Source organism: Carassius auratus, unplaced genomic scaffold (genome assembly GCF_003368295.1).
Source record: "Carassius auratus strain Wakin unplaced genomic scaffold, ASM336829v1 scaf_tig00036503, whole genome shotgun sequence".
NCBI classification, from domain to species: domain Eukaryota; kingdom Metazoa; phylum Chordata; class Actinopteri; order Cypriniformes; family Cyprinidae; genus Carassius; species Carassius auratus.
Window position 1 is genome coordinate 110059 of NW_020526308.1, and position 14333 is coordinate 124391.

General features: G+C 37.0%; 1 protein-coding gene across 1 annotated transcript in view; it reads left to right on the forward strand.

Moving 5' to 3' along the window:
* Nucleotides 1-13580, forward strand: part of LOC113082582 (ubiquitin carboxyl-terminal hydrolase 24-like) — a 29426-nt gene extending 15846 nt beyond the window's left edge. Inside the window, exons 9-17 of the mRNA XM_026254157.1 lie at nt 3505-3570; nt 4048-4122; nt 6362-6520; nt 6611-6725; nt 9176-9279; nt 11246-11353; nt 11439-11534; nt 12692-12856; nt 13485-13580. Coding sequence (XP_026109942.1) covers nt 3505-3570; nt 4048-4122; nt 6362-6520; nt 6611-6725; nt 9176-9279; nt 11246-11353; nt 11439-11534; nt 12692-12856; nt 13485-13580 — 984 coding nt within the window. The remainder of the gene's footprint in view (nt 1-3504; nt 3571-4047; nt 4123-6361; nt 6521-6610; nt 6726-9175; nt 9280-11245; nt 11354-11438; nt 11535-12691; nt 12857-13484) is intronic.
* Nucleotides 13581-14333: the final 753 nt, after the last annotated feature.

A 14333-nucleotide genomic window follows, 5' to 3' on the forward strand; every position in this document is an offset into this window, starting at 1 on the left:
AAGAAAAAGGAAACTTTGAGGGGTAGAAATGGTTTTCAAATGTAAAAAAAAATACAATAAAAATGCAAAATAATAACCTTTTACCACACCTTAAGTGCAAAAGAGATGTTGGTTGGTTGCACACTCGTTGCAGGCTACAAGATACGAGCAGGACAGGCTATCTTTGGGTTGAGAGACCTGTAAGCACAGTAATGGAATTGCAGTGAAATTAATGGATAATTCATGGATAATCCATCAGAGCGAGAGAGTAAAGTAGTGGTGTCTGGATGAAGAGAGGAAGTGTGTGTGAGATGCTGAGAGCGAGTTGAACGAGGGCAGATTCTATTATAGCATGTGTGCTAAAGAGCATCCTACTCACAGCAGACAGTGAGAAAGAGACGAGAGCAGGGGGATGAGAGAGAACATGAGATTCATATGGCTGGAAAAACAAAAGAGCATTCAGGTCTGTTATTCAGATATGCACTAACAGAATTGCTTTTAAACGCTATTTATCATCAAGCCCTTTGATGCAATGTGGTTGTCTGAAAAAACATAAAAAAAATTAATTAGTGGGATAAAAGCAAAAAAACCTACCATAGCTCTCAAACACCAGCTACTGTTTTATAGCGTCAGACGGATGGATAGATCAATAAGTTGTCAAACAACCGAAGTTGATTGTGAGTCAGTCAATTAATTAGATAAACAAATTGATCTAGATTAATCTAGGTATTTTTTCATCTATATAATCTCGGAAAAATCCTTTTAATTTATTTTATTTTTATTTTTTTAAATAGAAATTAGTTAATGCTAATTAAAAATTTTTTTTTATTATTTTTCTTTATTATTTATTTTTTTGTCAAACATTTGTCTGTCGTCATGTTTTTGTTTGGTTTTGTGGTTGGTTTTTGTTTTGGTGAGTTTTTAGTTTTTTTGTTTGTTTGATTTGCTTAGATTTTTTTTTTTTTTTTTTTTGTTTTTGGTGTTTTTAATTTTTTTTAATTTGTTGTTGTTTCTTTGTTTGTTTATTTTGCCTAGACTTTTTTGTTTGTTTGTTTGTTTAAAGTTGTTTACCATCAGTGTTGTTTAAGGGTGTACTCACACTAGGCACGGTTGCCATGAACCGGGCCCGAGTACGATTGTCCCCCCTCCCCACTCCCCCCCTGGCCTGCACTCACATATAGGGTTTCAGCATTCGTGCTGGAGCACGCTTACGTCATTATGGTGCAACGGTTTCGGGATAAACAGGAAGAGCGGCACTCTCTGAACACAATGGAGTCCATCGCTCTGTTTTCTTTGTGGATAATTTTGTGTCGTTTGGTCCACAGCCCTCTCACAGCCTGTTGTTAAACAGATGTGTCGCCTTAGTGGCGCGAAAATTTTCACGTAATCATGCTGCTCGTATGAGGGTGTTTGCAAGGTACCAGCTGAAGTGCAGCAAGGACTTTGCAGTTTTTAGTTTTTATGCATTTTGCACCTCTACCGTAGACCAAAGCGACCCTTTCCCTGCCCATGTTGGTTTTGAAGCGTCGCAAAACCGTGACGCAACGCGTCCTTTTCCGTGGTCCTGCACGGTCAGCGCTCACACTGCATGCGAACCGCGCCCGAGTCCAACTGAACCGTGCCCTGGCCCACCTCTTCCAAGCGGGCCAGGGCCGGCTAATCGAGCCGCGCCCGGGCACGGTTCGGAGCACTCACACTAGTCAAACAAACCGCGCTTTGGTGGTCAAACGCACTCGGGCACAGTTCAAACTGGCTAGTGTGAGTACACCCTAAGAAAACCAAAAAACATTTTTTTTTATCTCTAACTCAAAAGTGTCAAAAAAAAACACGAAAACGAAAAGACAGATTCTTTGAATGTTTGACGGCTTCATTATTTTTAGCAGATGAGGTGTCCGCTCCTTCTTTACGAGTGTGTAAATGCTCCCCCTTGTCTTGGAGCTGTGAAGCTGCCTTGTTTTCGGTTCTGCCCGCTTGTCTTTTGAAGGTGGGCATTAGTATGATCTGGGTGCCAGGGCTGAGAGACAGAGCTGGCGACAGGGAAAAGATGCTTTGATTTAGGATTTGCATATTAATGGCCTTAACACAGGAACAGGAAGTTGGAGGCGAGCGTAGGGGGAGGAATTCTTTTCAGGGACACATACAACCTGCTGTGGCCACTTAAAGGAAACTCTGCTGGTTCATCGCCAGCTATGTTTCAATCTCAAACATAAAGGGATTCCCTGCTACAGTAACAATTTAATTTGTAGTGAGTCAATTAAAGCGAGAAAACAAGAGATGGATGCTGTCTCCTCTGCTCCACTGACTGGACTAATTCATTCACTCTCTCCAGTGGATGAGAAGTCATTTGATGCTGAACAGAGGAGTGATTCATCAGTGCTGGCGTATATCTCTAAAGAGATGTATGCCAGTTGAGAGATGTTGTGTAAATGTTGTATAAAAATCCCTGATTTTGTTTTTCACTCTTTAATCGGGTATCTCTGTGGCGCCATTAAAGGAACCGTTTCCCTTAAAATGAAAAATCTGTCATCATTTGCTCATGTTCTGAGCCTTATGTCTCTCCAAACCTGTATGCTGAATATTTAAAGAATTTTCTCATGGCTCTCTTCCATACAATGGCAGTTGACCCACTCCCGGAAGTTAGTCATACAGGTTTGAAGCCACATGATGGTGAGTAATGATGACAGAATGTTAATTTTCGGTTCAGTTTTACCGGTTTTAAATCCATTCAGCTGATCTCCAGGTTTGGCGGTAGCACTTTTAACTTATATTAGCAAAGATCATTGAATCTGAATCAGACCGTTAGCATCTCGCTCAAAACTGACCAAAGAGTTTATATATTTTTTTATGTAAAACTTGACTTTTCTGTAGTTACATCGTGTACTAGGCAAGGCAAGTTTATTTTCACACATTTCGTACACAATGGTAATTCAAAGTGCTTTACGCCAAAGAAAGTAAAATAATCATGAAGAAAAATAACAAAAAATAAAACAAGCAATTTAAAAACTTTTAAAATGATTAAAACGTTTACTTAAAATCAATTTAAAAACAGTTAGAAATTGATTTTATATATAAAAAAAAACAGTGAAAATATAGTGCAATCAGTTCGGACATAGCACAGTGCACAGTACTAAGACCGACAGAAAATGAAAAGTTGCGATTTTCTTGGCTGATATGGCTAGGAACTATACTCTCATTCTGGCGTAATAATCAAGGAACTTTGCTGCCGTACCATGGCTGCAGCAGGCGCAATAATATTACGCAGTGCCTGAAAATAGGCTACCGTTGGAAGCTAGCCGGGAACTATTTTCAGGAGATCGGCTGAATGGATTTGAAAATGGTGAAACTCAGCTGTTTAACTCTAGGGGAGTTGGAAAATTAGCCATTTTCAAAAATAGTGGAGTGTTCCTTTAAGAGTTTGCTTACACTTTGTTGATGTTTCATGTATCCAGCTTAGAGAAACATTTTGTTTTTAGCTGGGAAAAATGTTATATATTTGTTTTTGTGTGTATATGTGTGTTTCCTCAGTGTATATCAGCTCTGGTTCAGCCGCTCGGTGTATGTGCAGAATACCTCAACTCAAGCCTGGTGCAGGTGAGTGTTTCCGCGGTCCTTCTGTTCACCTTTTGTTTACCCTGGATGGAATACTTGATTCTGATTGGTTGGAAGTTATGTAGTCTAGTCGCTAATTATGTTGACAAGTTTATCATTTTGTATTAATTTTTGTCTAGATGAACTAGTCAAATTTATATAAGCTTAAAAAAAAAATAATATATATATATATATATATATATATATATATATATATATATATATATATATATATATATATATATACGACCAGCTGACATTTAATTTAATGCTTTCCTGTTACATGTAGTTGAACCTTAGATATTTGGTTTATATAATCAGATTTAAAAGGTAAATGACATAGCTTTGATATGTGATATTGACTCATAAAAAATGCATTTGAATCAATGTGTTTTTGAACAATAGTCACTAGAGAAATTTCAAGGGCATTCTGCAATGTGAGCTTCAGCTTGAACTGGTTGGTTTTGTTGTATTTTGTAGCCCATGCTGGACCCAGTCATCCATAAGATGATAACATATGTGCAGAACCTGGAGGAGAAAGACCTGAAAGACAAGGTAAGGCACCTGCATGCATTCCGTCTTTCATTTTCGTGAGGTAGTGTTAAAGTTTCATAACTTTAGAGCTGAATTTTGTATTTAGTGTAAATGTTGACATATATTTAATGGAAATATAAATACACATTAAAATATAATGTGGGGAAGTTGTGGCCTAATGGTTAGAGGGTTGGACTCCCAATCGAAGGGTTGTGGGTTCTAGTCTTGGGCCGGACGGAATTGTAGGTGGGGGGAGTGCATGTACAGTTCTCTTTCCACCTTCAATACCACGACTTAGGCCGGGTTCACACCGCAAGCTGCAGCAGAGCAGAAGCAGCGCGTTAGCAGCAGGTAGGCAGAGCAGAAGCAGCGCGCGCCTATTTTGCTTTCACACCGGCAGCGGAGGCAGCGCGCAACTGAACAGCGGATTTTGGACAGAGTACTCTAGTTCGCATTGCTTTATTTCCATTTAAAATACATTTAAATAAACAGACTTGGCAAGAAGCTTTTTAAATTCATAATTTCATTGTAACTTTTGTTGCATCTTTGTTTTGCTGTCTTTTCCGTGCAGTAGGCTACGTGTTGTTGACAGAAGAAAGGCCATCGCGCTATATTTGTTATTAGAGACTATGAAAAAGACGCAGACTTTGGGTTCATCCCATTAACCGACGTAGGAGAGAACATGGTACATATTACCATCTTGTCACTGGGTTTGTTTGCAATCAAATTTACCAAAGGACACCCTGAAAACCAATTTAATACCATTTTAAATTGTGTATTGTAAATGGTTCACAGCCTGAGTTCCTGCTCATCTTGAAATCAGCATTTAGCCTACTTGTTTATTATATATGCACGTCTCACCTGCTTTTGTTATTTGTGTGCTTATGTGTAATTTAGAAATAGTAAATAAATGGTTCCAACTGAATCAATTTTGAATCAAATATTGAGTTGTTTGCTCGTGTGCCAGTGAAAGCGTCAAAAACATTATAAAATTAGGCTACTTACCATCTGCAATAAGAGCCGTTGAAACTTCATCCCATATGCTTTTCCTTCTCCTGCAAGTCTTTGTAAAATACATTGTGTTGATCATAAAGAACTTGATATTTCTCAACTTCCACGATTAGACGAGTGTCGTCCATTATTGTCTTTCCAGGTGCACTCTGAAGACGACCGCCATTGTTTAGAAATGCAAGTACTTTGACCAATTTTGTAAATAATAATAATAATAATATAATAAAAAAATAGAAAAATATGTGAATTTAAATATCATACATTTCTTATGTAATTTGCAAAAAACACATACGATATCATTAATGCAAATTTTGGGCAAAATTACTTTTCGTTTCAGTACATGTGTATTTTGGCCATGATCAGTGTCACTTTATCTTATATTCATATTTTTTATATAAATTTTCTTTCCTAACATAGCCTACTCTAGTTCTTGTTAAAACACCCTAGATGTGCTTTTTTTGTGCAGTTAGAGCACTTTTTGTGTGAAATCATATTTATTTTGTCCATCAAAGGTGTACTTTCACTTTAACTGAGCGTCAGCAGCGCTGCAAAAATAGACCCAGCGCCGAAACGATCGCGGCACTGCTGCTTCTGCTCTGCTCCTGCAACGCTCTGCCGCGCAGCTTCTGCGTGCGGTGTGAACGCTCTCATCTGTTAACATAGGCACCGAAAAAAATACGCGCTGCTTCTGCTCTGCTGCAGCTTGCGGTGTGAACCCGGCCTTAGGTGCCCTTGAGCAAGACATCGAACCCCCAACTGCTCCCCGGGCGCCACAGCAAAAGTGGCTGCCCACTGCTCCGGGTGTGTGCTCACAGTGTGTGTGTGTGTGTGTGTGTGTGTTCACTGCTCTGTGTGTGTGCATTTCGGATGGGTAAAATGCAGAGCACAAATTCTGAGTATGGGTCACCATACTTGGCTGAATGTCACTTCACTTTCACTTTCAATATAAAGTTTTAATATAAAATAGCAAACCTGTTTTATAAGATTTTTTTTTCGCACACAAACCATTTTGTACCCTCATTAAAAAAAAAAGTGTTTTTCAGAGAGAAACAAAAAATTACATGATCCTCAGAGTGAAAATGAATTACAAAATGTAGGGTTGTTAATGTGCATTGATTATGCATTTTTCATCTGGATTGAGTACCATGTTTTAAATGATTAAAATGTCATTCTGTTTTAAATTTTGGTAATGTTTGAGAGACTTTAACTCACCCTTGTTGTTTTTATGTATGTCTCTTTCTCTCTAAAGCGTTTGGTGAGTATTCCAGAGCTCTTGTCGGCCATTAAGCTTCTGTGCATGCGTTTCCAGCGGGAGCTGGTGAACGTGGTGGATGACCTTCGGCTGGACATCCTTCTTCGAATGCTCAAGACGCCCCACTTCAGTGCCAAGATGAACTCCCTCAAAGAGGTTCAAATTCTTTTCCACATGTTAGTGCTCTGGAGCTTAAAGTTCACGCCTGAGTTCTTCCCTCATGTTGATGGCTTTGTGCTCTGATAGGTCACGAAACTCATTGAGGAAAGCACAGTTTCCAAGACTGTGAAGAATGCCATTGACACAGACCGACTCCTGGACTGGCTTGTAGAAAACTCAGTACTGTCAATAGCATTGGAAGGTAAGACAGGCTCTGATTCAGTTTAACGTATAAACATTCAATTTAATATCAAACTCATATTAGACCTGTTAGAACATCTGCTTTCATATAGGTTTACCAACAGGCCATACGTGGGAAATAATACAAAACACTGAATTTTTTGCTGTTTTTGATCATGAAAATAAATGTACTTCTGCACCCTAACTCAAGCTACTAATATATGGCGTTATTTCCCTGTCAAATGTCGAGAGCGCATTTGTAGCGCGAAAGTACATTAAATATAAGCACGAATCTCTCTCCTCGAGCGTGGAATATAATGTGCGGAGCGCGAATCTCTCTGCTCGCGCATGGGAACTGGGTGCGCTCTCTCAGATACACGTTGCTCTTGTAAGAATTTTCTCTGGGCTGGTTTAGAGAGTATGCCTGCACTTAAAATGTGTTCAGTGCAAACGCAAATCTCTCCTCTTCGCTTAAAGTAAGTGTGTATGTGCTTAGATGTCCCGTGCGTTCGCGCATGGCCAAGTAATCTTCTCTTCGATTTCTTTCTCTTTGCTCTTGGCATAAACGCTGTCAAAACGGCAACAACCAATCAGAAATGGGCTTCAACGACTGACCAATGAAAACGCGACATCGTACATGGAGTCTTATTGGTTGATATTGAACCGCACATGGAACACATGGAATAAGTTCATTGAAGTTCAATCAAGACGATACATTTGACATATTTAAAATCAAAACAATTAAAACTGGTTACCTGAGATCATCGATTCAGCAGATCCATCTCGGCTCATCTTGATTGAACTTGAGTGAACTTATTCCACGTGTTCCATGTGTGGTACTTTCGCGCTACAAAAATGCGCTCTCGACATTTGACACGGAAATAACGCTATACTAATACTGTTAAATCAAGCTACTGTCAAATGTGCTTTTTTCTAAGAGACCAAAAAAGTAATATTATTATTATTGCTGCCTGCAATGTTAGAACATGCTGAAGCTTAGAAATCTGCTTTTCTATTGAGATATTTTTGTTTAAAAATATGTCTGAAAAAAGTGTAAAGAATTCAAAAGTGTTTGTCATGTTCTTACTGTAAAAAGTAATTTAAAGGCTCAGTTAACAGTCTGGTTCCTTCAAATTTCACTTAGGAACAATATCTGCCTTTAAACTTGAAATAAATAATTTATTATTATCAATATTGACTGATATGATTTTTTTTATCATGATAATAATAACTTGTCACTCAGCCCTAGCCCTATAATTTAGCATTCAAAACAGTGCACTTGAGCATTTATAGCAGCAGTCGACAAAACAAGAACAACAACGCATGCTTAGAATCAATGTTAATTATATGAACAAATATTGTTTGTCGCAATTTTCATCCACAAAAGTTTTTCACAGACGAAAAACAGATGATGACTAAATAAAAGCCAGTTTAAATGATAAAAACTATGACAAATCTAACAATATTTTTGGATTGGAAACCAAAGGCAGTACATAAGTGTCTTGTGATTGGACGCTCACACTTTCACATTGAGCGTGTGTTATTAAAGTGTTCAGATGGCAGAATCTCAAACTGTTGCTTTGTGCTTGAAGCCTTTTCACCTCACCCACTCATTTGTGTCATCTCTTTATTCAGTTGTCTTTATTCGACACCGCCTCATTCTCTTCTCTCTTTGTTCTGTTTGCATTTCTCTTGACACTTTCTCTTTTCCCTCCTTCACTTTCACTTTCTCTTTTTCTCCTCTCTTTTACTTTTAAGCCTTAGTTTGGTTTACTTTCTCTTTGCACTCTTCCTTTCGCTTTCTTTGTGTTTTACTTTTAGTTTTCATTTTGTCTTTTTTTGCTAGCTTTGCCTTTCACTCTTAAGAGCTCTCTCGCTCTTATTTTTCTTAGTGGACTGTTCTGTTTTGTGCAATGAAAGAAACCATGTTCGATGTATTTAATGTTCATAGGGATTTTTTTGGAGGGTGCCTTAGTATTGGGTTGCTGTGATTTTACAGATTAAAAAAAATAAATCAGGCAAAAACTTTTGGTTTATAAAAGTATCAATTCTAAAGTTGAGGGTAATAAAGGAAATTCAATGTCTGTGATTTAAAATGTTAGTAAATTAGATGACAAGATATGGAAAACTGACGTCTTTACATCACTGAGTTTATAATGGAGCTAGTCTCTTATTTTAGGATTATTTTTTTTATTGTAATCCAGTGCTGTATGAGAATAATGGTTTTAGGTAACACTTTGTTTTAATGTGTCCTTGTTACATGTTACATGATCTTAATGTTAAATTATGCATAATTATATGCAAGTAACTCAGTAATATTACTGAGTAAATTAAATGTAGAATTTAAATGTAGAATTACACTGTAACAAGGACACCTTAAATTAAAATCTAACCGGTTTTTATTAAAAAATAAAATAATAAATAAATAAATAAAACATTTTTTCTGTCTCTCTCTCTCTCTCTGTGATGTAGGAAACATTGACCAGGCCCAGTACTGTGACAGAATAAAGGGAATCATTGAGCTTTTGGGCAGTAAACTATCATTGGATGAACTCTCCAAAATATGGAAAATACAGGTGAGCTGTTTCTTTAAAGACCTTCAAATCAGTGCTTCAAAACTACATGAATTTCTGAAATTGTTTCTAGAAATATACTGCGCAGTATATTTATTAGGGCTGGCAGTCGATTAACATTTTTAATCTAATTGATTATATGATGTTTTGATTAATTAATCTAATTAATTGCAATATAAATTTGACTGTGGAAATAGCCCCAAAAGATTATTTAAAGTAGTAAATGATGATGGTATTTTGGGTGAATGATCGCTTTAATGTTTTTATTTATTTATTTTAATTAAATTATGCTCTAAATAAGTAACTAAATCTACCAGCAGGTGGTGGTAAATGCCTTTATGATTTGTTCAAAGGGCTGATTCATTCAGGAACTGAGTAAACGGTTCATTTTATGAATGGGTCTTTGAATCATTGATTCACATGATTTATTCAAAATGCGGATTCATTCAGAAATGAAATGCTGTGTTGCTTGTTGACGCGCAACAATTCTGCTATGGCTTTAAAGGTAATGTGTTCTCTGCAAGAAAACATAATATTGTTTTTAAAATATAACACAATACCAACTTAAAAAAACACATTTAATCTGGTGATATTTAGGACAAAATCAACACGCGTCTGATATTTGTCTTCCTGCCCGTGTGATATGGCTCATATGATATACAGTCATGGCCAAAAATATCAGCACCCCTGGTAAATATGATCGGAGAAAGCTGTGAAGATCTGCATTAAATTATCCAGCCATGGCTTATGTTTATTGAAGTGTCTTGGAGACGTTGCCACAGTTCTTCTGGATTGAGTGTGTCTCAGTTTGTTCTGTTTCTTCATGTTATTCCAGACAGATTGGATGATGATGAAATCAGATCTCTATGTAAAGCAGTGGCTGCTCTCAGACTCCTTGTGCAAACACAAATCTCACTAGATTATTACAATTAATGGCAAAAATAATGTTTGAAAATTTAAACTGATATTTACTACTGACACACCACAGCAAAAGATAGTGGCCTAAGACTTTCGCACAGTACTGTCTGTGTGTATATATATATATATATATATATATATATATCATTGAATCGATTGTAAAATTGATTTTCCATGTCCAAAAAAAAAACTGTTTTCTTTTTCAACGTCAAATAACAGACCAACATAAAGAGAGCGCTGGAAACACACAAGTCAGAAATATTTTTTATTTATTGGCATGAAGTATAGGGGACGGCTGCCATAACAAAGAAAAACATCACTGCTGGCTTCCAACCTGCTGCAATTTATGATTTAGGCAATTCAAAAATCTCCAAGATTATTTTAAATAATGATTCAATCCATTTCAAACAACTGTTCAAATAAAGTCGATCAACATTTTCAGGGTCCAGAGCAGAGCGTTTTTTATTCACTATATGTCCAGCTGTTGAGAAGACACACTCCGACCACACTGATGTCCCAGGGACACTCAAGGTGGGGGATATTACTGCCAATTTTCCACCACAAAAAGCCGGTCGCTGTCAGCTTGCAATGGTCCTTTTCATAACTCAGAATCTTCTGTAACTAGATGCGCGAATGAGGCGAATTCGCGTCTACCCCGCCGCAAGATCCCAGACGCGCGTAAATGCGTCATTACATTGACTTAACATTGAAATCATTCGCGCCAGACGCTCTATTTGCATTTGGTGAGAAAGCAGCATAAGAGGTCGCTTCGCGACGTCACTGGGTCTTATAGGCGCGTAAAATTGCAGGTATTTTCTGTCTAGCTTTCGCAATGCATATTGCTCTTTCAGATTTTTTTATTTTCTTTTTCTGCTTGTTTGTGAGTTTTGTTACATCTATTTTTTTATTGTTTAATTATTTCAAAATTAACAGTGTACATATTTGGTTAAAATCAATTCCCTATTTTCATTTTCGAAACTTTTTTTTGGTTGGTCCCATCGATTTTGCAATCGATTTTCGAACTAAAACATAGATCATATTTTATGTGCAGGCTGGTCAGTCCTCCACTGTGATAGAGAACATCCACGCCATCATCGCCGCTGCTGCCGTCAAGTTCAACTTTGACCAGCTCAGCCACCTCTTCGTCCTCATACAGAAGGTCTTGACTCTTGTCTGTCTTCCTTTCTTGTCTGGACTCCTTCAGCTTTATGAGCTGTTTCTGACTGTGCCTTGTGTGTGTTCAGAGCTGGGAGGTGGAGAGTGATCGCGTGAGACAAAAGCTTCTGAGTCTGATTGGACGGATCGGCAGGGAGGCTCGCTCTGAGGCTACCACAGGAAAGGTATGTGCCATTCATATGTATATATGAAACTGTATGTGTATTTCTGTCTCTCAACTAAAACTGAACTGAAAGTTGGGGTTTGAGCCAGTCTAGCTGCTAATAAGATACAGTGCTGAAATGTGGCAGACAAACTGCTGAAGCCGTGAAGGTTTGCACTGTAAGGACTTTTTTATTTTGTTTCTGAAATAATTGGATGATTGTCAAATATTGGTCATTGAATAATGGAGGGAAAATGATTTGCAATTTAACCTCATTTAATCATAAAATGTGTAAATAAATGCATGAGGAATATAAACATAAAATGTATATGAATCTTGAAACAAACATTGCTCGGGTATAAATATATCAACATAATATTTAGAATATTAAAATACTTAATATAATATTTAAATATTGAATTCACTATTTTAACCATTTTTTATTCATTAATATTAGAACAGTGATTAATTATATAATAATATTATAATTATTACAATATTAAATAAATACATTTTTATGTTTATATTGCATAATTATAAATTCTTAATTTACTCCTTTACTTTTATGTGCAAATTAAATGTTGTGTGGTTAAACTTATTCAAGTTATTTTCTATATTTGACAGCAGATTTTATGTGCTACCACCTACAATACTTTTAAAAAAGATTCGTTTTTTTTTTTTAAAGAAATGAATACTTTTATTAACCATGCATTCAATTGTTCAAAAGTGACAATGAAGTCTTTTAAACTTGTTAGAATAAATTATATTTGAAATTCAGTTTTTGCACTTTCGTTCCTGAATAAAGGCATATCAAGCTTTCTCCAAAAATATTAACCAGCACAATTTATTTTCAACATTAATAGTTGTAAGAAATGTCTCTTGAGCAGCAAATCAGCATATAAGAATGATTTCTGAAGGATCGCGTGACACTGGAAGACTGGAGTAATGATGATGATAAATTCAACTCAACTCAAGCCATCTCAGGAATAAATACCATAATTTTAAATTGTAATAATATGCACAATACGACTATTTTTAAGCAAATAAATGCAGCTTTTGTGAGCTATAAATCTCAAATAAGAGAGAGACCAGATTTATAAAAAAAATTGACACTGGACTTGTTGAGTTATTTTGATGTCAAATCATAGCATCTTGTGTTGTTGTGGCTTTTGGTTTCAGGTGTTGGAGGTGTTGTGGGAGTTGGCACATCTCCCCACCCTTCCTACCACTTCTAGTGCAGCAGGCGCTGGAAGAACACCTGGCCATCCTCAGCGACGCATACGCCGTCAAAGAAACCATTCAAGAGGAACTACATCATCAAATGCATCCGAGGACATCAAGAAGGTGAGCTGATATCAGAATTCCCATAAACCACATTCTTCTATCACAATTCATCGGTAATGTATAAATGGATATAGATAAATAACCAACATGAATGTGATTGATTTTGTATGATGCCACTATTATGTTCTGTTCTGTCATTATGGAAAGACACTGTCTGGCTTGCTTCTGGTGGTCTGAATTGGGAGTGAGGGTCCCTCACTCTCACACACATCTCCTGTTACTACTCCATCTGCTTTGTGCTCCTTCCCCGAAGATCCATATTCAGAAGATTATGGACCATAAACACAAAATATGCACACACACTCACTCAGCAACACAATGACACACATTTTTGAGCTTCCTGGCCTCTTTTTCAGGCTAGAATCTGTGCAGCAGTCTATATTAAGAGCTGTTCTGGGAGTATAAAGGTGTTGTTCTGTCTCTGGCGCCTAGATGTATATTTTTGGCAGTCTAGTTTCAGCTTGCCTCATCTCTTTCTCACACACACACACACACACACACATACATGCACACAGCCATTCACTTGCTCATTCTTTGCGGCTTCAGCCTCTGATGTGATTTGGGTGCAGCGTCTGCCGCATAAACTCTTAGTGGCGCTCACTGAATACTGAAAGTTTTATGTCTTTAGATGCAAATACAGGAGGATGCAAAGTCTTCCAGCGAGACACAGGTCTCTTTTCTTACTGGCACCTGGGGCAAGAAGAAACCTGAGCTCATTGGCTAAAGTAAGAGAAGACCCACCCTTTAGTTCATAACACTCACCAATCAATAACTCAGCCTGAATCTCTCATAAACCGAATTTGATTTGCAAAATGATGATTGCCACTTGATTCACTGGACGGGACTGTAAAGATATGTGTGATTTACAACGGGCACTTCTGAGGGTTTGATCTTCATAACCAAATACCTATTGGAAAAACGAATGACTCTTTGACTGTTGGCTTCGATCTTTTGTTGGATTATTTGAAATGTTCAGAAATCAGAGACTCTAACCAATGTCTGGGTTGTGATGGGTCAATGACGTGATGCTAATTTCTACTCCCTGTTCTTTCATTAAAAATAAATAAGTTAATAATGCGGTTTGCACGTATAATAACTTAAAAATGCTCCTTTCTGAATTCAAATTCAGTATGATATTTTTGAGAGGCAGATACAACGGTCCTGATATCAAAATGAAGAAAAAAGGCTTTATTAAAAGTAGACCGTCATATTGGTGCAACCAACATACAGAAAAACAAAAACAAAAAACAATGTCTAAAAAAATTATATCATGGAGTGTACCCCAGACCCTCATGACTCAAGAAGTCTTTCAAAAAATATGATAATTTGGCCATTTTATGACAAGGCAATGTTAGTCCAGGTTGTAAATGTCAAGTGGTGCGACCCCTCAAAAACGTAATTTTATAATTTAGTAAATGTTTTAATTTTGAACATTTTTTTTTTTTGTCTGTTTTTAACTTTAAGTTTATTATTTTGT